This window comes from Siniperca chuatsi, linkage group LG13 (genome assembly GCF_020085105.1).
Source record: "Siniperca chuatsi isolate FFG_IHB_CAS linkage group LG13, ASM2008510v1, whole genome shotgun sequence".
NCBI classification, from domain to species: Eukaryota; Metazoa; Chordata; class Actinopteri; order Centrarchiformes; family Sinipercidae; genus Siniperca; species Siniperca chuatsi.
Genome location: NC_058054.1, coordinates 25760113 through 25783633, shown reverse-complemented (window position 1 = coordinate 25783633; position 23521 = coordinate 25760113). Strand labels below are relative to the sequence as shown.

Sequence of the window (23521 nt, the reverse complement as noted above, 5' to 3'; positions counted from 1 at the left end):
CAAAACTGAATAGCATGTAAACTGTGGGATTAACGAGAAAGTCATTAAAAGAAGGAGAGAGCTATGAGTGCTTGAGCAGAACTAGTGTACGTTTGAATGTATAGCAGATAGTTAGTCACTATAATGAAGAATCGAACAAAATTAACTGTGATGAGCTAGAGCAGCATAAATACGCTACTAGTAAAACACCAGTGACTGGAAATGAGACAGTACGCTTACCGCAGCACTTCAGCACCTCTCCAATTGCTCCAGAATGCTGCGAAACGTGTACTGACAAGAGTTAGGAAAAGAGATCATATTTCTCCAATATTAGCTTATCTGCACTGGCTCCCTGTAAAATCCAGAACATATAATAAAAGTGCAATGAGATAACTTCTGTTATGAATTGGCGTTATATAAATAAAATTGAATTGAATTGAATTGAAATTTGTTGGGTCTCTATAAATAATATTAAACAGACTACGGTCTAGACCCGCTTTATAGGAAAAGTGCAATGAGATACCTTCTGTCATGAATTGGCGCTATATAAATAAAAGTACATAATTTCTTACTGTGATTTTCACGGCAATTCTTTGATTAATGTAATTTTCAATTGAATACATAGCATTCTACTGTGAAATAGTTCACAGTAAATTACTGTGGATTTCACAGGCATTTTTTTTACAGTGCAATGAGGCACTGGTCTTCCACTGATTTGTCAGTGGTCTGTTACTCTGAGGGGCCTAAAGGTGACTAATAGGGGGATACTGGTTCAGTCCATTAGACACAAGGGTTGAAATAACTTTATCAAAAAAACAATTTTCTTTCTTTTGTTTCAGAAAGGACTTGTTGAAGAGTGTTGTTTAAGTTCCCTCAATAATGATAATTTCTGAGGCACCTGTTGCCTGTGTAATGGTGTCTCCCTAAACATTTTTTTGTTCAGCAGAATAAATTGATTGTGCATCTGAAACAGTTTCTTGACTTTTCATTGACAAAGGCTCTCGTGGTTCATAATTATAAAGAACTAAACTCCAGTGAAACAATGTGTGTTGTATTGCCAAATGTATCTTTTACTGTTATCAAAGAATTGTATTTTAAGAAATTTATTTTCCTTCAGAGGCATGGTCTATTTTTTTCCAATATGCAAAATATAGTTATGCCACTCATACTCCTATAAAAAAAACACAACCCCAAAAGCCATAAACAAAAACTTTAAAAAATACTTATACTGTTAATACTTTTCACCTTCAGGAAAATAAAATCTGCTGAAGGAAAAATTACTGTGGGATCTGTGGGCGAAAAAACCTTCAGTTGGGCCAGATGTCTTCAGATCCTCTCACACACTGTTTAATTCTTCTTCAATAAAACACCCGAATCGAACAGAGTTCAATAAAATATAGATTTTACTGTAATACCAAAACAAAGTACACATAAAACCGAGTTGGTTCATGAAGCAACTGAACAGGCTCAGTTGTATTTTCACTTATATTTTCAAAACATGCTCCTCCTGGTGGGTTGTTGGGATGTTCCCTGTTGGTCCATAATCAAAACATGTAAATCATTGACAGTGTCTGATGGTTATGAATTATTGTGCCATTACGCTTTTACCCATATGAGGGCGCCATTACACAAGGAAACTTCTGATTAATGACACAAAAACATGATTACCTCAACTGTCCTTGAATAAATTGGACAAAGATATGGATATGTTTGTTTTTGAGAAACTAAAACAGGAGGATCTGGGCAGAGAGCTATGACTCCTGGGAAGAGCGTCTTTTCTGTCTTTTAATTAGACAGAAAGAGTTTATCACAAAACTTCCCAGGCTCTGTTCAACGAAATACAAACTTCCGTGTGTTGTTTCTGGATCATAAATTCAAATTTTTCTTTGATTAAAATGGAACACATCACAACTCTGCAATAAGTGTGTACCCTCCGACCTTTGGTAAAACACATCAAAGCCCACAGCAGTTGGTATTAGTTGGTTGTGCACAGAGAGCATGCACATTTCCTTCTCTCAGCTCTCATGTATGTCCATGTATGTATCAACTGTAGACACTTATTATATTCTATAGTATGTTCTAAAATATATAAAAATAAAGGCTTTGTTACAACACTATATGTATTAATGAGGAAACATATTACTTGCAATCAAAGAGTGAGCTAATTAATGCACTAGGAACACAGGGAAAGGGAAGGTCACTCTGGCCTGTGTGCTCCAGAGTGTATATCCAATTAGGACTGCCATTGCATGGGAGAGGCAGAGAACTTCTTCATACAATGGGCACCCTTCCACAGGAATGTAGGTGCAGAACAAGCAGTGCTTTCACTTAGCAACACAACCTGAATGATTATCGAACTTGATTGTCTATATATGTCTATACCAATGATGATTAACAGGAAAACATATTCCACAGTTCCTGAAAAATAAAAAAGTGGGTCTAATGTGTTTAATTAATTAATTTATTAATTCATGTATGAATCATGTACTGACTACAACTGTACCTATCATGCTATTTTAATAATGATAATACTTCACAGCTGCTAAATTTTAGTAAGGTGTTTATGGTTCTATGGTACATTCTCAGTGTTTATGGTTTATGGTACATTCTCAGTATTAAATATGGGCCCACCAACCAAGAAACTGCAAAAGTATTTTGACAGATTTTGCATATTTCTAGTTCACTACTTAGCAAATAGCAACTACTTAGCAACCAGTTCAAAAAAGCTTTTCTGGGGAGAATTGCCCACTGAACAGGGCACATTGCATTTTGAGTTTGCAGTAGCTTTTTAGCAGAAGTGGAACGTTTGGGATTATCAGATGAGGACTGGGTAGCTAGCATGAGCAATATGGATGACTACAGAACAGTAGTGGACACACTGACAAGTAAACTATGAGAAGTCTGTACAGACACACCACAGCTAAAGGACCAAAACACATACAATGGATATATAACATAATAAAACAAGAACATCACCAATTACCCCTAAAACTGCTAAAATAGTATTGTAAAAACTGCTGTAGTGTGAACTAATGATAAATGAAATGTTTTACGGTTGTATTATTGTTATTCACAGTAGTTGCAACTGAAAAATAATCATCTACCTATTTAAAAATAATTTTCACCACTAATTTTGGAAACAGAAAATTGGACCTGACCCAATGATGACCCAACTTTTTCTTTTGACAAAAATGTAACTCATAATGTTTGGTAATATTACAGATTAAAAACTAGTAATGTTGAAACAACTAACCTTCATATCAGTAGTGGAGGTCAGTCTTTCTCTAGTAACAAGCATCTTCTTTTCAAAGCCAGACAAGGGAGGGCCATTTGGAACACAGAAAAGAGACAGACTTGACAAAGATTTCTGACTGACAGCAGATAATCTAGACTTGATGTATTCAGGGGTAAAGTCCTCCAAGAGAGACCTAGTGAATTCAAGCAATACCATTTCATCAATCAAAATTGGACATTGATAATAAGAGTATATTATGGCAAAATTAAATCTTTATCAGTTTTCCAAATTAGCAGATTTTCCAATAGATTAGAAGTTTTGCATCCAAAAATGTAGACAATAAAAGCTTTAAATGATCAATAGTACCTTTCCATTATTTCTCCATGTCCTGGTCATTGCCTCATCAGGAAGCAAACAGTGCAAAGGATTTGAGTCCACACAGAGGTCCACAGTCTGAATAAGTGAGGAGAAGACAAGGCAAGAGAACAATCAACTTTGTACTTCACTAGAGCTCAACAACCTCTTAGAAGTGACCTTTCACAACAACAAAGAACAAATACTAACAATAGCTTTGCTGGCTCTAGTTTCAAACTTAAGTGAGGCAAGGTGCCTCACACCTTCCCTTGTCAGAAATGTGTTAATGTGATTGTAAAAGTCAGAGACACAAGGATTGTAGACAGCTGGGAATGAGACCTTTAATGGACAGCTGCTTGCGCTGCTAGAGCCTAGAATAAATTGAGGGATAAGTAAAGGAGATGAGATTTGTAGTACAAAGGCAAGCAGGGACAAGATGTGGTGATGAGATGTGATGTGATAGAAAGGAAGAGAACTAAGGTTCCATTTGCATTACTGGCCATCATGCTTTGTAAGATTTCATTTGTACCAGAGAGTTTCACTATACCTGGGTTTAAATTCTATGTCAGGCCAAGATAATCATTATTTCAATACACGTTTCAGAAAGCTCCTGGCTGCCATCATTCATGGTAGTTTCAGGTTTATTTGTATCATTATCCTTCATAGTATGACACACTTGAGCTATTACGTGTAATTTATAAAATTTGGTCTGAATATAGATTAATTTATCATATTCTTGTATATAAATGATCAATATCCAATATTACACTACATACTGTATAGTACATACAGTACATAATTGGTTTCTTTAGGGCTTATCACCTGTTGCTGCTGGTCAAAGAAAAACATTTAAAACTGGTCCTGACTACCTGCATCAAAGCTGTCCCCAAGCTGTCCTCTGAACCATCAAGCCCCCAAAGGCAGCCAGCAGGAATTTCACAAGTTATCTTTGTGTTCAAGGATAAAGAGAAGAAAACAATGCCATGTCAACAGAAGCAAGCCAAGGGCACTCGTAGCAGGCAACTTCAGGATAGAAGCCTGGAGTGTAGGTCACAACAATACAAATTTGTTCAGTAAAAACATGGCAGCTAATTTGTGCTATATCCTCTGCGTCTTCTAGAGGTAGAAAACACAGCAACCTTTGACAACTTTTAAACATAAAACTTTTGTTTGATCTGATCTTGAACTGATCTGCTGCTCACAATCCAGGTATTCTTTGGTTAAAGCAGTAAAAGACAACAAGATTGAGCCTCATATGTATGTCATGAGAATACACCTTAAAATTAAAATTTCACAGACACAGCCACTAACATCATTATGAAAAAAAAAAATACTTTTATGATAACTAATACTGCACATAAAAAGAAAAGAGAAGATAACATCATCTGCAAAACCTAGAATGCACACATCTAACTTTTTGTCACCCTTATCCTTATGGTTGTTTAATGGTGGTAAATTTACAGAAATAAAACAGAGGCTCCTTTTCAATGCCAAACTAATTAAAATAAAATTATTATTTAAGTTACAAAATTTCTGACAAACAAAACTTTTTACATCCTGTCGGCCTGATTGTGATGATAACATTGGAAAACAAGTATATCTGTATCTATCTATATGCATAGGCCAGGTAAACTGTTCACTTTTTTTTTACTTATAATAATACTTCTTTATTGAGTGAGTATGAATGGCATAAAACCAACTCAACATAAATTCAGAATCATAAAAATAATACCTGTGTAAATAAATACACATACATACATGTGCAGTTATACAAATTTGATACATCAAAGCTAATAACTTATTCAAATGCAGAATGCTAGTTGGAATTAATGACTTCATGGCTCTGTTACTACTAAACAGTGGTATCCTTTAGTGCCCGCCTTTCTGAAGGTACTGTGGATCTTGCAGATGGCATCTGTTTCGGCATTCTAGGAGAGCATACTCTCAGTGACAGTTCCTACAGATTTATGGTTTTTAACTATTTCAACTGTCTCACGGCCAGTCTGTATTGGGTATCAAGCATACTTGTATGGGCTTTTGACTCCAAAATCAAAAAAAAAAATTCAAAACTTATTATTTAGGTGAGAAAGTTTTTGCCCAGTTCCAGGTCATTGAAAAGTGTCTGGCTCTAAAGGTGAGCTCAAGTAAATTTTATGAACATGAACATGAGTTGGATTGCATAGTCTCTGAACATTTCTATTGTTGGTAAAGAAATGGAAACAATGCCAAGTGACCAGGGTTAGACTAAGGGCATATCTGTGAACAGTGGTGAGTGATAATAAAAGGATATCACAGCTGCGACCTTGGCCTTGTCTTGCCTCTCTGTAGACAACAGCTGCAGCTCTTTATTCTCCCTCTAGAAATGTATTTCACACCCTATCATTTGACAGACTATTGTTGAACTTTAGATCTCGAGATATTTTATGTCCCATAAATCCTGCTTGCCTGCTAGCCTACTTTATTTAGTTTGAGTATAGAGGTCCAGTCTATAATAAAACATGTCTGCCATGAATAAGACATACATCATTATAAAGCACAGTGGACCATTGTTCTTAGCAACAAATGGCCATTAATATAAGTATTCGGATTATTTTGTTTCCTCCTGAGATTTTCAGTGTCAAGAAAAGAAAGAATACATACCTAATTAGTGCTGTTATAGAGCATACAGTATAGGTCCTATCGTGTGTTGATCATGTATCAAGTGTTGTAGTTGGAAAGAGATTTTCTGCTTTCTTTACTACAATCATGCTCTTAAAAGTTTTGTCAGTCATTGGCTTATGTAGTATACTCAATAAAGATAGAAACTATAATCTAAAATCAATAATCTAATCTAACTTTAATCATAAAGTTTTAACTTAATTTTTATAAACCACTCTGATTTTTTATTATTATTCCAAAACAACTTCATATAACTTACTGGGACAAAAGAGAATTACTTGATAGACTGTACCCCCCCAAACAACACCACCACCACCTTGTGCCTTCCCCTTTCATGTCCCATCTGGCGTATTAGTCTGTTGTTCACAAGGTGAGAGCAACAAATAGCAACACTAGGCTCTACCCAATTTGGAGAATGCTTTTTGTGATAGGCAACCTGGATGCCAGTTCTCTGATATTCATCCCCATATTTGGTTGACTAACAACCTTTATTAATGGAGAGGCAGCGTGGTGTCTGCCACTGGATCCATCATTTCACTTGACAAAGGTAGACGGTCAAAGGTAAGAAAAACATCCACTCAAGTGAGAAACTGCTACGTTGTATGTGAGTGACCGTTTTGAAAACTTTTAGTTTAAGATGTTAAAATTACTCTTAGCTATTTATAGATATATATTTAAATAAGTATATTCTACTTGTCAAACTTGCTTTGCCTTAGTTAAAAAATTACATAATATGACATTTGGTTTGCTTCTGTCTGCTAAATATAAATAGCACAGATCCCGATTTCCTGTGGAGTGAAACACCTCAGGTAAAAGCACATTTAAGTGACACTGCAATCATTTTTTTAAATGGAGCACAACAGTTAACACAATTATTTTAAGCATCTTGCTTTTCTGTTGTTACATGCATATGTCAGCAACAAATGAATGCCTTTTCTGATTCTGACATTTTGGAGTTGTTGTTATTGCATATCAAAAGGCCTGAGACATCCAATTTTCCCTCTTGTAAAGAACCTCTGCATGTCTTTAAAACTCTAATGTTAGAGACATCAATTTAAGCTTGTTCATTTCTGTATTTGTATTAAAAGATAAAAGGTTTTAAATAATACAGGTATGTTAAGAAGGCAATGATTAGAAATATTGTTTTTTGTATGGGGATATAGAAAACGTGTGTACATTTCCCAGGTTCATTAAGTCTAATGAATTCTTTAACTATGTCAGTTTTTACTAAACCTTTGTCTTGTGTGTGTTTTCCTTGGTCCTTATGTGAATGATAAATGGGTCATACATACAAATTACAGGCCATAAAAGATGTTTTTTTCTTAAAAGGTTGAAAAATGGGTGATGCCGCCATGGCAGAGTTTGGGCTTGCTGCTCCTTATCTTAGGAAGTCAGATAGGGAGCGTCTAGAAGCCCAAACCCGTATATTTGATATGAAGAAGGAGTGCTTCGTTCCTGACCCTGAGGTTGAGTACGTCAAGGCATCCATCACTAGTCGTGACGGTGGCAATGTCACTGTTCAGACTGAATTTGGAAAGGTATGTACATCATATTAATTCAGTTCAGTTCAAATGCATGCTAATCCAAGTTTTGACTTTGTTTAAGAATGTGCTATCTCTTTCTGCAGACTGTCACAGTGAAGGAATGTGATATCCATCCTCAAAACCCGCCAAAGTTTGATAAAATTGAAGACATGGCAATGTTCACTTTCCTCCATGAGCCTGCTGTGCTGTTTAACCTCAAAGAGCGTTATGCAGCATGGATGATTTATGTAAGACAGTTGCTGTAGTTGTTAATCTGAACGTTCCTTCATTTATAAGACATCTCAGCATCTGAAGCCACTATCCTCTATCCTTCTCTTAATATGGTAGACCTACTCTGGGCTCTTCTGTGTGACCATCAACCCCTACAAGTGGCTGCCAGTCTATAACCAAGAAGTTGTTGTTGCCTATAGAGGAAAGAAGAGGAGTGAAGCTCCTCCTCACATCTTCTCCATCTCTGACAATGCCTACCAATACATGCTGGCAGGTAAATAATCAGTTTTAGCCTTCATCTTGTTTAAATATTCAACTCTGACATCATTCCATTTTTTTACTGATAATTTGAAAATCTCTCTTATTGCCAGACAGAGAAAACCAGTCAATCCTTATCACGTAAGTCATACAGCCAACAAAAACCTTTAAGTAGTTAAGAGTCATAGGTCTTGGCTTAAAACTTTCTGTATCTCTTCTGCTCAGCGGTGAATCCGGTGCTGGAAAGACTGTCAACACCAAGCGTGTCATTCAGTACTTTGCCAGCATCGCTGCTGTCCCAAGTGGGAAGAAAGATCCAGCTGCTGTGAAGAAGGTCTGTATTACATAGGTCTTTCTTAATATGTTACAACAAAAATATCAATGGTGAGTCAAAGTTTAAGTTTTTTTTCTCTTAGAGCTTTTCCAAAATTGGCAGTAAACTTTATCTTTATTTAACAAAATCAGGGTACCCTGGAGGATCAAATCATTCAGGCTAACCCTGCTCTGGAGGCATTTGGTAATGCTAAGACCATCAGGAATGACAACTCCTCTAGATTTGTGAGTGTCTGTGTGAATGCATTGAGGCTTCTTGATTATAATTCATTTACTGAGAGTTACTTTTCTCATATTAGAAATATAAATGAACACTACTTTTCTTCTTAGGGTAAATTCATCAGAATTCATTTTGACAACCGAGGAAAGCTGGCCTCTGCTGACATTGAGACTTGTAAGTAAAACTAAATCCATCCAAGGCACCTATCCTTTGAAGGGTTGTATGGTGCTGGAGCCAAATCCCAGTATGAGAGGCAGGACTCTGGTAGAACTTTGGTATTAAATCAGAACATTGTGGCAATTGTGGCAGCTCTGGTTGCTCATTTTGTTTTTTGAAAATTTGTTATTTGTATATAAACCTATTGAATTAACTATCATCACTGAAGGAGTGATAGTGTGCCAGCAATTATAGCTAAACCTACACCACATGATAACATAACATAAGGGGGGCTTAGTGGTAGAGTGGGTCGTCCACCAATCGGAAGGTCAGCAGTTCGATCCCGGCTTCCCTCAGTACACGTGTCGAAGCGTCCTTGGGCAAGACACTGAACCCCAAATTGCTCCCAAGTGCTGTGCCTTTGGTGTGTGTGAATGATTATTTAGTTTCTTTGTACTGATGAGCAGTTAGCACCTGCCATCAGTGTATGAATGTGTGTGAATGTGATATGTAGTGTGTGAAGCGCTTTGAGTGGTCAGAAGACTAGAAAGGTGCTATACAAGTACAGTCCATTAACATATATTATATATATTACCTCTTACAGACCTTCTGGAAAAGTCTCGTGTGACCTATCAGCTCAAAGCTGAGAGGGACTACCACATTTTCTACCAGATCTTATCTCAAGCAAAGCCTGAACTTCTGGGTAAGTGTACAAAATACATGTGATATATGGTTATTACTGTACTGTATTATGCATTGTATCATAAAATAAATATTTTCTCTTTTGTGAATATCTTTTTAGACATGTTGCTTATCACCAACAACCCCTATGACTACGCCTTCATCTCCCAAGGAGAGACAACAGTAGCCTCTATCAATGATTCTGAAGAGCTGATGGCCACTGATGTGGGCTGAAACTTTGATTTACAACAGCAAACAATTTTTAGTCAAACATCAATTTATAACAAAATAAGGAAATACCAGAATTACATTTTTGATTTCATTCAGGATGCCTATGATGTGCTGGGCTTCACTCAAGAAGAGAAGAACAGCATTTACAAGCTAACTGGTGCCATCATGCACTATGGTAACATGAAGTTTAAGCAGAAGCAGCGAGAAGAGCAGGCAGAGGCTGATGGCACTGAAAGTAAGAGCGATGTACATTATTATTATTATTATAAGTGATTTGGCACAGCTCACATCCAGCATTCTTAACAGTTATAAGCAGTGTAAATCCAACTGAGACTCTGAAAAATGCACTATTTATTTTCACACGTGGCATTTCATGGAAAGAAATGTCAGGTACAGCATTTGGATTTGCATTATGATGTGTACTGGTTTGTACGTTAGGCTGAGATATCGCTCACCTATCATATTCAGTATGGCAAATGCTGAAGTAGGACACAAGGTGGTCCAATTCTGAATAATAATAATTTGATAAAATAAAACTTTCTTCTGTCTACTATGTTTTTACATACCAGTATACTACACTCAGTTACCAGTTTATTAGGTACAGTGTTGGGCAAGTTACTTTCAAAAAGGAATATATTACATATTAGTATTACTGTCCGTGGAGAGTAATGCGTTACACTACTTTTGTGTTACTTTCACCAAAATAACCGCAGATGTACGACTAGGCATTATAATATGGAAGAGGGTAATGTTGTTTCATAGCGGTAGCCCCGCAAACGCCCCTATATTACAGCACTTACGGTAAAAAGACGTTTCAATCATTCCTGTCCGCCACCCTGTACCAGGCTCACAGGTGTAACCGCGACCTGAAGCGTTACCACAGTGGTATAGTTGTTGTGTTGTGTTTGAAAGAGCCTTAATTTGGATCATTTTAAACAAAATAAATGCAGTGCTGGACTGCATAGTAGTCCAAAATGAAAATGTTACTTTTTGTTAGTGTTTGTAACGTGTTTGTTCCGAACATGGTGGTTTATGTTGGTAATTGTCATTTTTGGTTTATAGTTTTAACCATTAGTAAGGTGGCTGTTACATTTCTTGACACCAGCTGTATTTTGCTACTGTTTCACACTTTTTGGCAACCCTTCAGAAATTAATCTGGCACCCTTCGTAATGCCTTACATGACATAGTATATACAATAATATTTCTGAATTCTATTAATAATGCCTTATATTATTTTGTTACTGCTAAAAATGAATGTATATCTATATTACATAGTCAAGGAGAAAGTCTTTTTTCAGCTGCTTTTAGTACTGATAGATTTGTCTGACATCTTGCATTTGTTACATTGGGACTAAAAACTTAAACAAATGCAATTGAATGAGAGTGACATTGTGAGGGCAGTTGAGACTGTGCCATCCTGAATCCTTATGCTCCACATGACAAGCACAGCTGAGCCACTACATCAACTTGATCAGAAGCTACTTTAAGCTGCACAAAGCAAGCTTGTAATGTAAAAAAATATTCATTAAAGCCATTGTAAGTCATAAATTGAAGAAAGCACTCATAATTTCATAATTTCAGCTGCCATTGAGGGGATACAGCAAATTCCAAATGAACTTGAGACCAAAGTAAAAAACTTTGTCCAAAACAACAGCAAAAGTGCTCAGTTGAAAGCACGCTGAACTCATCAATGAGGCTTGTCTCTGCTGCATAAAGACTTTTTTCATGAAGTACTCTCCCAAAAGGAAGAAATAATTCAGGTCAATAGAGTGCATAGTTCATTGTTCACATCATGTTAAATGATTTCTGGGTAAAAATGTATTTCAAAGTCTCAAGCAGTTGCTGTATGGCTTATTGACATTTTACACATTTAGATACATCTATCTACTAATCTTAATTTTCATACATTTTTGGACAGCTATATCTGCATATCCACAGCTGTTTACATATGGACAATGTTCCCACCTTGTCATGTGCTACCATGTTTGTCACCAGTTCATACTTTAAGTGTGTCAAGAACCCTAAAGAAAAAGACAGAAAAGCTGAGAGAGCATGCCCGTCAGGTTGATGAGGCAGAGACTTAAGTATATGTGACTTATGTAAATCTTCACTGTCTCAGATGCTGACAAAGTTGCATATCTGATGGGCCTGAATTCTGCTGACCTTATCAAAGGTCTCTGTCACCCAAGAGTCAAAGTAGGAAATGAGTGGGTCACCAAGGGACAAAATGTTGCTCAGGTAATGAGTTGAAGGGAACCTTTTGAGGATACTTTGATTTAAGAAAACGTTCTGTTTAATACTAATTATTTTCTCCCCAAGGTGTCTTATGCTGTTGGTGCACTGTCTAAAGCAGTGTATGAGAAGATGTTTCAGTGGATGGTACTAAGAATTAACCAATCCCTGGACACCAAGCAGCCCCGCCAATACTTCATTGGTGTTCTGGACATTGCTGGATTTGAGATCTTTGATGTGAGTTTGGAATGGAATCCAAAAATCATAAACATTAGTAACATTTCTGCTTAACATTTTCATGCCTGAGTCAATTTCTGCTTACTATCGATGTTCTTACAGTTCAACACCTTTGAGCAGCTGTGCATCAACTTCACCAATGAAAAACTGCAACAGTTTTTCAACCACCACATGTTTGTGCTGGAGCAGGAAGAGTACAAGAAAGAGGGCATTGAATGGACATTCATTGATTTTGGTATGGACTTACAGGCCTGTATTGACCTGATTGAAAAGGTGAGTTTCTGACTTTATTTAGACAAATCAGCTAAATGTGTGATTAAGTTACATGACCCAGATTTATTCCAGTATTCCAGGTTTTTTTTCTGAAACTGAAAATTATTTTGCTTGTCTTGCCAAAAATATACAAAATATATCTTTACTTTTTTCATTACATTCTCCTCAGCCCATGGGTATCATGTCCATCCTTGAAGAGGAGTGCATGTTCCCCAAAGCCTCTGATGCCACCTTTAAAGCTAAGCTCTATGACAACCATCTGGGGAAGTCAAACAACTTCCAGAAGCCCAGAGTTATCAAAGGGAAACCAGAGGCCCATTTCTCCCTGATTCACTACGCTGGAACTGTTGATTATAATATCAATAACTGGCTGGTGAAGAACAAGGATCCCCTGAATGAAACTGTTGTTGGTCTTTTCCAAAAATCTACCCTTAAACTTTTAGCCATGCTTTTTGCTGGATATGCAGGAGCTGATTCGGGTATGTTGACACTCACTAGTAAAAATGTATGTAAAATAGTTAAGACTCACAGTAACAACAATATCGTGATTAAAATCTCTATACAGGTTCAATTACTGTACAGTTTTTGTACAGTTTTTTGCTGACTAAATTTGACTAATTTTATTTAGAATCTGGTGGGAAGGGGAAAGGTGGTGGCAGCAAGAAGAAAGGTTCATCCTTCCAAACTGTATCAGCGTTGCACAGGGTAAGATTGTTTTTTTCATTCACATGTTTCAAATAATGGTTATGGGTCTAAGCTAGACAGCACGTAATTATGCACATGTCATATGTAGGTGCAAGGCTATTGGAATTAGCATAGATGAAAAGAGGGTCTAATCTAACCAAGACAAAAAACGTCTTCAGGCTAATAATTTACCAACAGTACTGTGTACAACATACCTTCCCAATGCTATGATGCAATTACTGAGTTCTGATAGCATATCTAATTTAATAATTTGGGCACCCATTGAAATTTACAACACAATCGTTTTAATAAAGTTAATGTCAAACACAATGAAAATATAAAATTTATTAAAAGTTATTTGTTAAAAACTTGCAGGAGAACCTGAACAAGCTGATGACCAACTTGAGGTCTACTCACCCTCACTTTGTACGCTGCATCATCCCCAATGAGACCAAGACTCCTGGGGCCATGGAGAATCCTCTGGTGATGCACCAGCTGCGCTGTAATGGTGTGCTGGAAGGCATCAGGATCTGCAGAAAGGGCTTCCCCAACAGGATCCTCTATGGAGATTTCAAACAGAGGTTTGCATGTGATGAACAAACCCACATTTAAAACTATCATTGAAAACAAATTATTATCCTATCACAATTGTTGTAGTGTCTTATAAGATAACTTCACAATAAGCAAAACATTTTATATTTTGTATTTGTGTCAAAGATACCGTATTTTGAACCCTAATGCCATTCCTGAGGGTCAGTTCATTGACAACAAGAAGGCTGCTGAGAAACTGTTGGGTTCTCTGGATATTGACCATAACCAGTACAAACTGGGGCACACTAAGGTCAGTATTTTCAATGTTGATTAAGAGAAAATAAATTTTGCATGCATTGCATGTTATTACTGACTATCTGATCTACCGCTATAAAAAAGGTGTTCTTCAAAGCTGGACTGCTGGGTCAGCTAGAGGAGATGCGAGATGACCGACTAGCACTAATCATCACTGGCATCCAAGCCAGGTCACGAGGCCTTCTGGCAAGAATTGAATTCCAGAAGATTGTTGAACGCAGGTACCTGCTCAGCATGGCCAAACTCTGTTAGTCAAGTCAAGTCAGTTTTATTCATATAGCCCAAAATCACAAATTTGCCTCAAGGGGCTTTACAATCTGCACAGCATACAACACCATCGATTCTTAGACCCTCAATTCTATAAAGCTATCAAAATGGAAGAAACCCAATCCTTTGACAAAAAGCAGTATCTCAAAATGCAGATGTACTCTGCCTTAGATACACAAACCAAACAGTAAAACTGCCATTGCAATTAACATCAAACACAGGTGAGCATTGTGAGGGGTGGGAATTGATTTAGGGCGTATTGAAAAGGAAATTTTTTCCAATCAAGTTAAAACTGGATTTTCCCTGCTGGAGTAGACTTTAAAGACAATGATAATCTGTTGCCTGCAGGGATGCACTACTTGTGATCCAGTGGAACATCCGTGCCTTCATGGGGGTCAAGAATTGGCCCTGGATGAAGATGTACTTCAAGATTAAACCTCTGTTAAAGTCAGCAGAGACTGAGAAGGAGATGGCCAACATGAAGGAAGAGTTTGCCAAACTGAAAGAGGCTTATGCAAAATCTGAAGCCCGCAAGAAGGAACTTGAAGAAAAAATGGTCACTCTTCTCCAAGAGAAGAATGACCTGCAGCTTCAAGTTCAATCTGTATGTTTAAACACTGTTTCTTACAGCATTGCAGTTAATATCAACATCTAGTACACTTACACTGTAGGGCATGCTTTATGGTTTTAATAACAGGAGCAAGATAATCTTTGTGATGCTGAAGAAAGATGCGAGGGGCTGATCAAGAGCAAGATTCAACTCGAGGCAAAAATCAAAGAGCTGACAGAAAGACTGGAGGATGAGGAGGAGATGAATGCTGAACTGACTGCTAAGAAGAGAAAGCTGGAGGATGAGTGTTCTGAGCTGAAGAAAGACATTGATGACTTAGAGTTAACTCTGGCTAAAGTGGAGAAAGAGAAGCATGCCACTGAGAACAAGGTACCACAAATACTAATTACTGTGAAATTACTCTATGTATCACAAGTCCTTGCTAAAAATTTCCACTGGCCATAGGTAAAGAACCTGACTGAGGAGATGGCTGCTTTGGATGAAATCATCGCTAAGTTGACCAAGGAAAAGAAAGCCTTACAGGAAGCTCATCAACAAACACTTGATGATCTGCAGAGTGAAGAAGACAAAGTCAACACTCTGACTAAGGCCAAGGCTAAGCTGGAGCAGCAAGTGGATGATGTAAGAATTTACAAGATCAAGTGGATGTATAAAACAAATAATAAATAATAATTGAAAAAGTAAATTTATTTATTACGGCCCATAGCTCGAAGGATCTCTTGAGCAAGAGAAGAAAGTGCGTATGGATCTTGAGAGAGCAAAGCGGAAGCTTGAGGGAGACCTAAAGTTAGCCCAAGAGTGTATCATGGACCTGGAAAATGACAAGCAGCAACTCGAAGAAAGGCTGAAAAAGTAATGCACTTCTAAAAACACAAATAGATTTAAAACTTTGTTGCAGCTTGTACATTTTACATCTTTTTCATCCACAGGAAAGATTTTGAAATCAGCCAACTCAGTGCCAAAGTAGAGGACGAACAAGCAATGAGTGCTCAGCTCCAGAAAAAATTGAAGGAGTTGCAGGTAAAGTTAAATAAAATGGAGAGTTTATTTCTTTGGACAGGGATGTGACATTTGGCTAATGTCACAATTCATAGCCATTTAATGCAAAATGTACATTTATTTTGGTCAAGGCCCGTATTGAGGAGCTGGAGGAAGAGCTTGAGGCAGAGCGAACTGCCCGAGCCAAGGTGGAGAAGCAGAGAGCAGACTTGGCCAGAGAGCTGGAGGAGATCAGTGAAAGGCTGGAGGAGGCTGGTGGAGCAACAGCTGCCCAAATTGAGATGAACAAGAAGAGGGAGGCTGAGTTCCAGAAACTCCGCAGAGACCTCGAAGAGGCCACTCTGCAGCATGAAGCCACTGCTGCCACACTCAGGAAGAAACAAGCTGACAGTGTTGCTGACCTGGGAGAGCAGATCGACAACCTGCAGAGAGTCAAGCAGAAACTGGAGAAGGAGAAGAGTGAACTCAGACTGGAGCTGGATGATGTGGTCTCCAATATGGAACATATTGTGAAGGCAAAAGTAAATGTTATTGTACTAATTGGTTGATTAATATTTTACTTTGTTAGTCTAAGACACATTTAATTCATCTTGAAATGGTTCATGTGCCATTGTTAATGATTTTTGTTTTCAGAATAATTTGGAGAAAATGTGCAGGTCTCTGGAAGACCAGATGAATGAATATAAAACAAAGGCAGACGAGGGACAGCGTACCATCAATGACTTCACCATGCAGAAAGCAAAGCTTCAAGCTGAGAATGGTATGCATTTGATTTGAGCAGTGTGTTTTCTTTGGGATATTATGAAGTACTCATTTTATTCTTTTATCACAATTAGGTGAACTTGCAAGGCAGCTTGAGGAAAATCATTCCCTCGTGTCTCAACTCACCAGAGGGAAACAGTCCTACACTCAACAAATTGAAGACCTTAAAAGACAACTGGAGGAGGAAGTCAAGGTTGCAAACAAATAGCAATGAGACCTCATTTAGTACAGATTAAATGTTGGTACATGAGAAACATTAAGATATGCTTTCATTTCAGGCCAAGAATGCATTAGCCCATGCAGTGCAGTCTGCTCGTCATGACTGTGACCTGCTCAGGGAGCAGTATGAGGAGGAGCAGGAGGCCAAGGCTGAACTGCAGCGCAGCATGTCCAAGGCCAACTCTGAGGTGGCTCAGTGGAGAACCAAGTATGAAACTGATGCCATCCAGAGGACTGAGGAACTGGAGGAGGCCAAGTGAGTAAAATATATTTTCACATGAACAACTCTGCAAAGTTAAAAAACAATGAACCCTGAATAAATTCCACCATAATCTAGAAAGAAGCTGGCTCAGCGTCTGCAGGAGGCTGAGGAGGCTGTTGAAGCAGTGAATGCTAAATGTTCCTCTCTGGAGAAGACCAAACACAGGCTGCAGAATGAGATTGAAGATCTCATGGTGGATGTGGAGAGGTCTAATGCTGCTGCTGCTGCTCTGGACAAGAAGCAAAGAAACTTTGACAAGGTAGAATTTAAAATAAATGTGGCAATTTTGCTCTTTTAGATGAAGAATTAAAGCATAATGACCTTAAGCATACATATTTCAGATCCTTTATCTAAAATGTGAAATGTCTCTCAGATTTTGGCAGAATGGAAACAGAAGTATGAGGAGTCTCAAACAGAGCTGGAGAGCTCTCAGAAGGAAGCCAGGTCTCTGAGCACCGAGCTCTTCAAACTGAAGAACTCCTATGAAGAATCTCTTGAACATCTGGAGACCATGAAGAGAGAGAATAAGAATCTTCAGGGTAAGGGTAGCACCCGCTTACGCCTTTATTGCAGAATGTGCTCTAATGACTAAACTAGGTCTTCTCAAAGTCCGGACCTGGGTTTGCATCTGGACCGAACGGCAAGTCAGTCCAGACCCAGCCGATACCTCTTGTACAATACCTTATGAAGTGTAACGTTTTCTATTTTGAAATAAATTTTCTATTGATCAATAAATTGTTAGTCACTTTGAACATAAGTGTAGCTGGAGATCATTCACAGCAATCCTGTCCCCAGATGAATGTGGTTTTAATGTGGCTTATTTCCCTATCGTTGACATCGTTGTCATGGCAACATTAACTGCTGGAGAGACTGTTGTGTGTTGTTGCTGTTGCTTCATTTAGACCACATGTTGTGATTAGCCACAGGTTTGTGCGGTGGTGTGTGGGGGTATTTATTTGTGCTTTAGAAAGTAACTGCTGTGTAACCATTATAAAATAACTTGTTATTTATCTGATTCACTGGCTTTTTCGCCACCGGCACTCCCTCTCTTCATTCACTCTATAGGACACTCGACCACCGCTGTCTCTCACTCTCTCAAAAAATGTATGTGCTGAAAAGTTCATACCGTAGCAGCTTGACCAATGAACATTTGGATCAGTGTCTCCGTCTGGCAATCACACCTGTTGTGCTTAGGTTCATGCAACTGATTGCAGGTCAGATGCGGACTTTGGAGTAATAAGTTTGAGAACCCTGGACTAAACCATTGATAATGTTATATTTTGTTTCTCAGAGGAAATATCTGACCTCACTGAGCAAATTAGTGAGGGTGGAAAGAGTATTCATGAGCTTGAGAAGATTCGAAAACAGTTGGAACAAGAGAAGTCTGAGATACAAACAGCCCTGGAGGAAGCAGAGGTATGTTGAATGTTTGTATGGTTGACCTTATGAACTTGAAAATGTTGGTAATTGGTAATAACATCAATAGTTATATATTTCATTTTCAATCTTTATTTCATAATAGGCCTCACTGGAGCATGAGGAAGGGAAGATTCTCAGAGCCCAGCTTGAGTTCAACCAGATTAAGGCTGATATTGAGCGCAAGCTGGCCGAGAAAGATGAAGAGATGGAGCAAACAAAGAGAAACCAACAGCGAATTGTGGATAATCTTCAGAGCTCTCTTGAGGCCGAGACTCGCAGTAGGAATGAGGCCCTCCGTTTGAAGAAGAAGATGGAAGGAGACCTCAATGAGATGGAGATCCAGCTTAGCCAGGCCAACAGGCAGGCAGCTGAGGCCCAGAAACAACTTAAGGCTGTTCATGCACATCTAAAGGTATGTATTTTTTTTTTTAAAGGACACCTTGGACATATTATGTTATCACTTGATTTAACCTGCTTTACAATAAATTCAATTTAATTCAATTCAATTGTATTTATATAGTGCCAATTCATAACAGAAGTTATCTCATTGCACTTTTCCAATAAAGCCAGTCTAGACTGTACTCTTTATAAATGTACTGTACTGTACTCTTACAGGACGCTCAGCTTCAGCTTGATGACTCTCTTCAAGCCAATGACAATATGAAGGAAAACATTGCTATTGTTGAGAGACGCAACAACCTACTTCAGGCTGAAGTGGAGGAGCTCAGATCTGCTCTGGAGCAAACTGAGAGAGGTCGCAAACTTGCTGAACAAGAGCTGCTGGATGTTAGTGAGAGGGTGCAGCTGCTGCACTCACAGGTAAGATGCAGTCACTGCACCTGGCACAGTTCTTTTCTATTATTGTCAATTTACTGAGGAATTTTATAATCAAACTTTGCATTTGACCAGAACACCAGTCTACTAAACCAAAAGAAGAAGCTAGAAGCTGATACATCCCAGCTTCAAACTGAAGTGGAGGAAGCAGTGCAGGAGTGCAGAAACGCTGAGGAAAAGGCCAAGAAGGCCATTACTGATGCTGCCATGATGGCTGAGGAGCTGAAGAAAGAGCAGGATACCAGCGCTCACCTGGAGCGTATGAAGAAGAACATGGAGAAAACCATCAAAGATCTGCAGCACCGTCTGGATGAAGCTGAACAGATTGCTATGAAGGGAGGCAAGAAGCAGGTGCAGAAGCTTGAGGCCAGGGTGAGTGTCAATAATTTCCAAGAAATCAAATGAACAATCTAATGAAATCATTAAATCATCAAAAGCTGGCAATATTAAACATCTTAGAACTAAAACATTTGCTCATAATCAAAAAGCCTACCCAAAATTATTTAATAAAAAAAAATCTGTCTTCATATCATTCCCTCAACAGATCAGAGAACTGGAAAGTGAAGTAGAGGCTGAACAAAGAAGGTCCAGTGATTCTGTCAAAGGAATACGAAAATATGAGAGACAAATCAAAGAGTTGACCTATCAGGCAAGTTTCAGTTCATTTATGAAATTGTGGAACACAGAGTATAATTTTCATTAATAATTACAATTATTTTGCTGTTTTTTGTATTCAGACAGAAGAAGATCGTAAGAATCTTTCCCGTCTGCAAGATCTGGTAGACAAGCTGCAGCTAAAGGTCAAATCCTACAAGAAAGCTGCAGAGGAGGCTGTAAGTACTATTTTAGAGAAACAAAAAAAAGCATAAAAGCTTTCCAAGCCCACAGCTCGTGATTGCGCAATACAGTTAAAGCTATGTGGTAGAGTTGGGCAATATGGCCAAAAATAACATCAAGCCTTGATGAAAAGACTTTACAACATTTTCAGTACAATAATTTAGAGTAGACTAACTAGTCTTTGATAAATGACATTAGATTTGCACAGCCCAGTACAAACATTTTATTATGAACATTATTAAAACATATTACACAAAAAAATTGGCTTATTTATTTCATATTAAATGTAATTGGTAAAAAATACTAAAAAATACTAAAAACTAAAAAATACTGTATATATTACCAGTGTTGTCAGCTTTTATTAAATAAGCTACATTATTAGTACAAAAATACACATCAGGCACTGATGATGATATTGCGTTTCTGTTCTACAGGAGGAACAAGCCAACAGTAATCTTACCAAGTTCCGCAAGCTTCAACATGAGCTTGATGAGGCTGAAGAGAGAGCTGACATCGCTGAGTCTCAGGTGAACAAGCTACGTGCCAAGAGTCGCGATGTGGGGTCAAAGGTCAGTGTTTTTGTGTGTTTTGTGTTTTTTGTGTTGTGATGTATTATGATTAAAATATATAATGATATATAATATAAATTACTTGTTATTCTCTTATTTCAGAAAGGACACGATGAGGAGTGAACCTCATGGAATGAATTCTAGATTCTGAGACACCTGATGTCTGAATAGTGTCTCCCTAAGCATGTCAGTTGTTCAGTAGAATAAAATATATCTGCATCTCAAGCTGTGCCATGTTTTTTTTTGTAACTTCACCATATATTAGTACATTTGAACAAAATCTTAAGTTAACTTGGGTCTTATAGCATGTTTATTACAGGCCTACAATTAAATTTAGTTATGTGATGGTAAAGGCTGATCTAGCCATTACTATTACATAATTAAAATGCATTTCCTAATTTAAATTGTAGTGTAATTGATTTATGTCACAATTATAACCTGTACATAAAATATAAGAATATAGCTACACACATTTAATTTATTTATTTAAATAGCACCAATTCATAACAGAAGTTATCTTATTGCACTTGTCCCATAAAGCAGGTCTAGACCGTACTCGTTATAATATCAATTACAGAGACCTAACAATTCCCACCATGAGCAAGCACTTGGCGACAGTGGCAAGGAAAAACTTACGAGGCAGAAACCTCGAGCAGAACCAGACTCAGGGTGGGCGGCCATCTGCTGCTGCTACTTCATTGCACAACAACTCCAACAAGCATTTTTAAAACAAACTGGGTCTTTGTCTGTGCAGATGATTAATAAAAATATGTATTGGAGTTGATATATATGTAGTCACACATAGATGGACATGTAGATTTTTGTATACAGTACAAACTGCATTATGACCTTATTATCTTCCATATAGTAGTTAATGGTTGGTGTAAAAAGTTGATCAGTGTGTTAATGGTTATAGGATTTCATCAAGACAGCTTTAGAATGGCTGAATTTTCATTAGCAGTATGCATTTTATGAACAGTTTTATGTCCAATATAGCAAGTTAATCAAATTTGCTGATATATATAAATTTATCAAATTTGCTATACTACAAATATATCTGGGAATCAAAATACTTATTGCTGTACAATAAGGAGGCAATGATTAGTCATGGATATATTATGTATCACTAACACTGTGCAACACTGATGGGGGGTGGATATTTTCAGAAGTGTGCACTGTTGCTCTTGTAACACACCCAGTCACCCACGTTGTAGGGACACATCCTGGAGTACACTTTAACATCACTGCAGCAAGTCAGCAAAGTCTTAAGTTGCTCTTTTACACACAGATCATGTAGGCAACAGTAGCATGATGCCTGTGAATTTATAAGCTATTACTTTGGTGATGTAACTGGAGGACCAACCAAGACATATAGGGCATTTGGCTGCATAACAAAACTGAATGGTTAAAGTCCTGCTGGAATTATCTTTTCAAAGCATGATTTCACTGGATGCTTGGCAGTGGATGGGCCTTTCCCCTTAATTAGTTTTATGGACACTCAATAGCCTGCACCTGGCCAAGTGAGAAGGGTTACACAGAGATTTAAATCAAATTGTAATAAACAGTATTGTGCTGGATATGAAAATGTATGTGATTTGACTGTCCATTAAGATAGATATTATGAACATGTTACAGTGTCATTAACATAATAGATAATTGCAATGTGAAGTAGCAATTATCTTATAGACTCACCTGTTATAATGATGTACTCTTGCGGAAGGTGTCTCATTCCTAGGATTTGTGTTGTTTCACAATTAAAGCCTATGATTTTTAGAAAAGAAAGGCAAAAGAAATTTTGACCAAAAGCACTTCTGCTCTCTTTCAGATAAGTGTAATTTCAAACATGCAACATTAGTACAGATTAAGTGCAATTTCCATATATCAGCAAATTATTTAAATGTATATAATGAACTTATAAGAATATATTCAAAAAAGCTCACTAATATAAAATGCAATATAGCAGACATACTATAAAAGTAATTAATTACAATGTTACCACTGATACACATAAAAAGGGTAATAATGGAAAGGAAAGCGTGCCATAACTGTAGGCATTGCTCATCTTCTCTAAACAATTCACCTATATATTTCTTCACTATCTATTCATTTTCAAGAACTAACATAGCTCAAGAAACATTACACACAATGTCATTCCAATTACACTGCAATAAGATTTCATGAAAAATGAAATATTTAATGTGCAGAAATTGTAAATTGTGCATGTCACATATAACATTTCCCATAATGAACAATACCTTATTTTGCACAATTCAACAAAATAAAATGTAATTCAAACAGTACCTTTTGCCCTGTTATGCACAATGTTCGGCCCTCTTCAGCAGAAAAACCTTCTAATCTATAGGACTCTTCCAGTTCTGAGCGCAAACACACCAACAACTAACTTCATTGTCTGAATGGAGACCAGGACAAAGGGCAAGACAAGAGAAGGACACATGGAGGCAGGGTCCAATACTCAACACCTCCTCAAGTGACCCTCAGTAAATAACAAGCATTCTAACAATAGAAACCTCATCTGAAACCACAGTTGGCTCAGATTTCAAACTTAAGAGAGACAAGGTGCCTCACACCTTCCCTTGTGTGTACATGTGATTGCAGAAGTCAGAGATACAAGGACTGTGGACAGCTGGGA

At 37.6% G+C, this 23521-nt stretch overlaps 1 protein-coding gene and 1 long non-coding RNA gene across 2 annotated transcripts; one reads left to right on the top strand and one right to left on the bottom strand.

Annotated features, from left to right (window-relative positions):
* Positions 1 to 1364: 1364 nt before the first annotated feature.
* LOC122887520 lies at positions 1365 to 23361 on the bottom strand. Its single transcript, XR_006380563.1, has 6 exons — positions 23173 to 23361; positions 22564 to 22632; positions 13704 to 13846; positions 3581 to 3667; positions 3233 to 3407; positions 1365 to 1509 (listed from the first exon to the last, which is right to left on the bottom strand). It is a non-coding gene; the product is annotated as an uncharacterized LOC122887520 (long non-coding RNA).
* On the top strand, positions 6685 to 21096 carry LOC122887518 (myosin-7-like). The gene is made up of 39 exons (XM_044220818.1): positions 6685 to 6787; positions 6999 to 7035; positions 7556 to 7764; positions 7854 to 7997; positions 8098 to 8254; positions 8352 to 8379; positions 8464 to 8572; positions 8704 to 8796; positions 8902 to 8965; positions 9552 to 9650; positions 9750 to 9853; positions 9956 to 10094; positions 11980 to 12098; positions 12180 to 12329; positions 12432 to 12602; positions 12772 to 13081; positions 13231 to 13307; positions 13662 to 13867; positions 14004 to 14127; positions 14217 to 14353; positions 14748 to 15003; positions 15097 to 15339; positions 15415 to 15591; positions 15677 to 15822; positions 15900 to 15990; positions 16101 to 16490; positions 16603 to 16729; positions 16806 to 16924; positions 17010 to 17206; positions 17288 to 17471; positions 17586 to 17751; positions 18504 to 18628; positions 18735 to 19043; positions 19247 to 19450; positions 19541 to 19837; positions 20010 to 20114; positions 20203 to 20298; positions 20737 to 20871; positions 20974 to 21096. The coding sequence occupies exons 3-39, from the start codon at positions 7564 to 7566 to the stop codon at positions 20992 to 20994; spliced, it is 5820 nt and encodes a 1939-aa protein (XP_044076753.1). The 5' UTR covers positions 6685 to 6787; positions 6999 to 7035; positions 7556 to 7563; the 3' UTR covers positions 20995 to 21096.
* Positions 23362 to 23521: the final 160 nt, after the last annotated feature.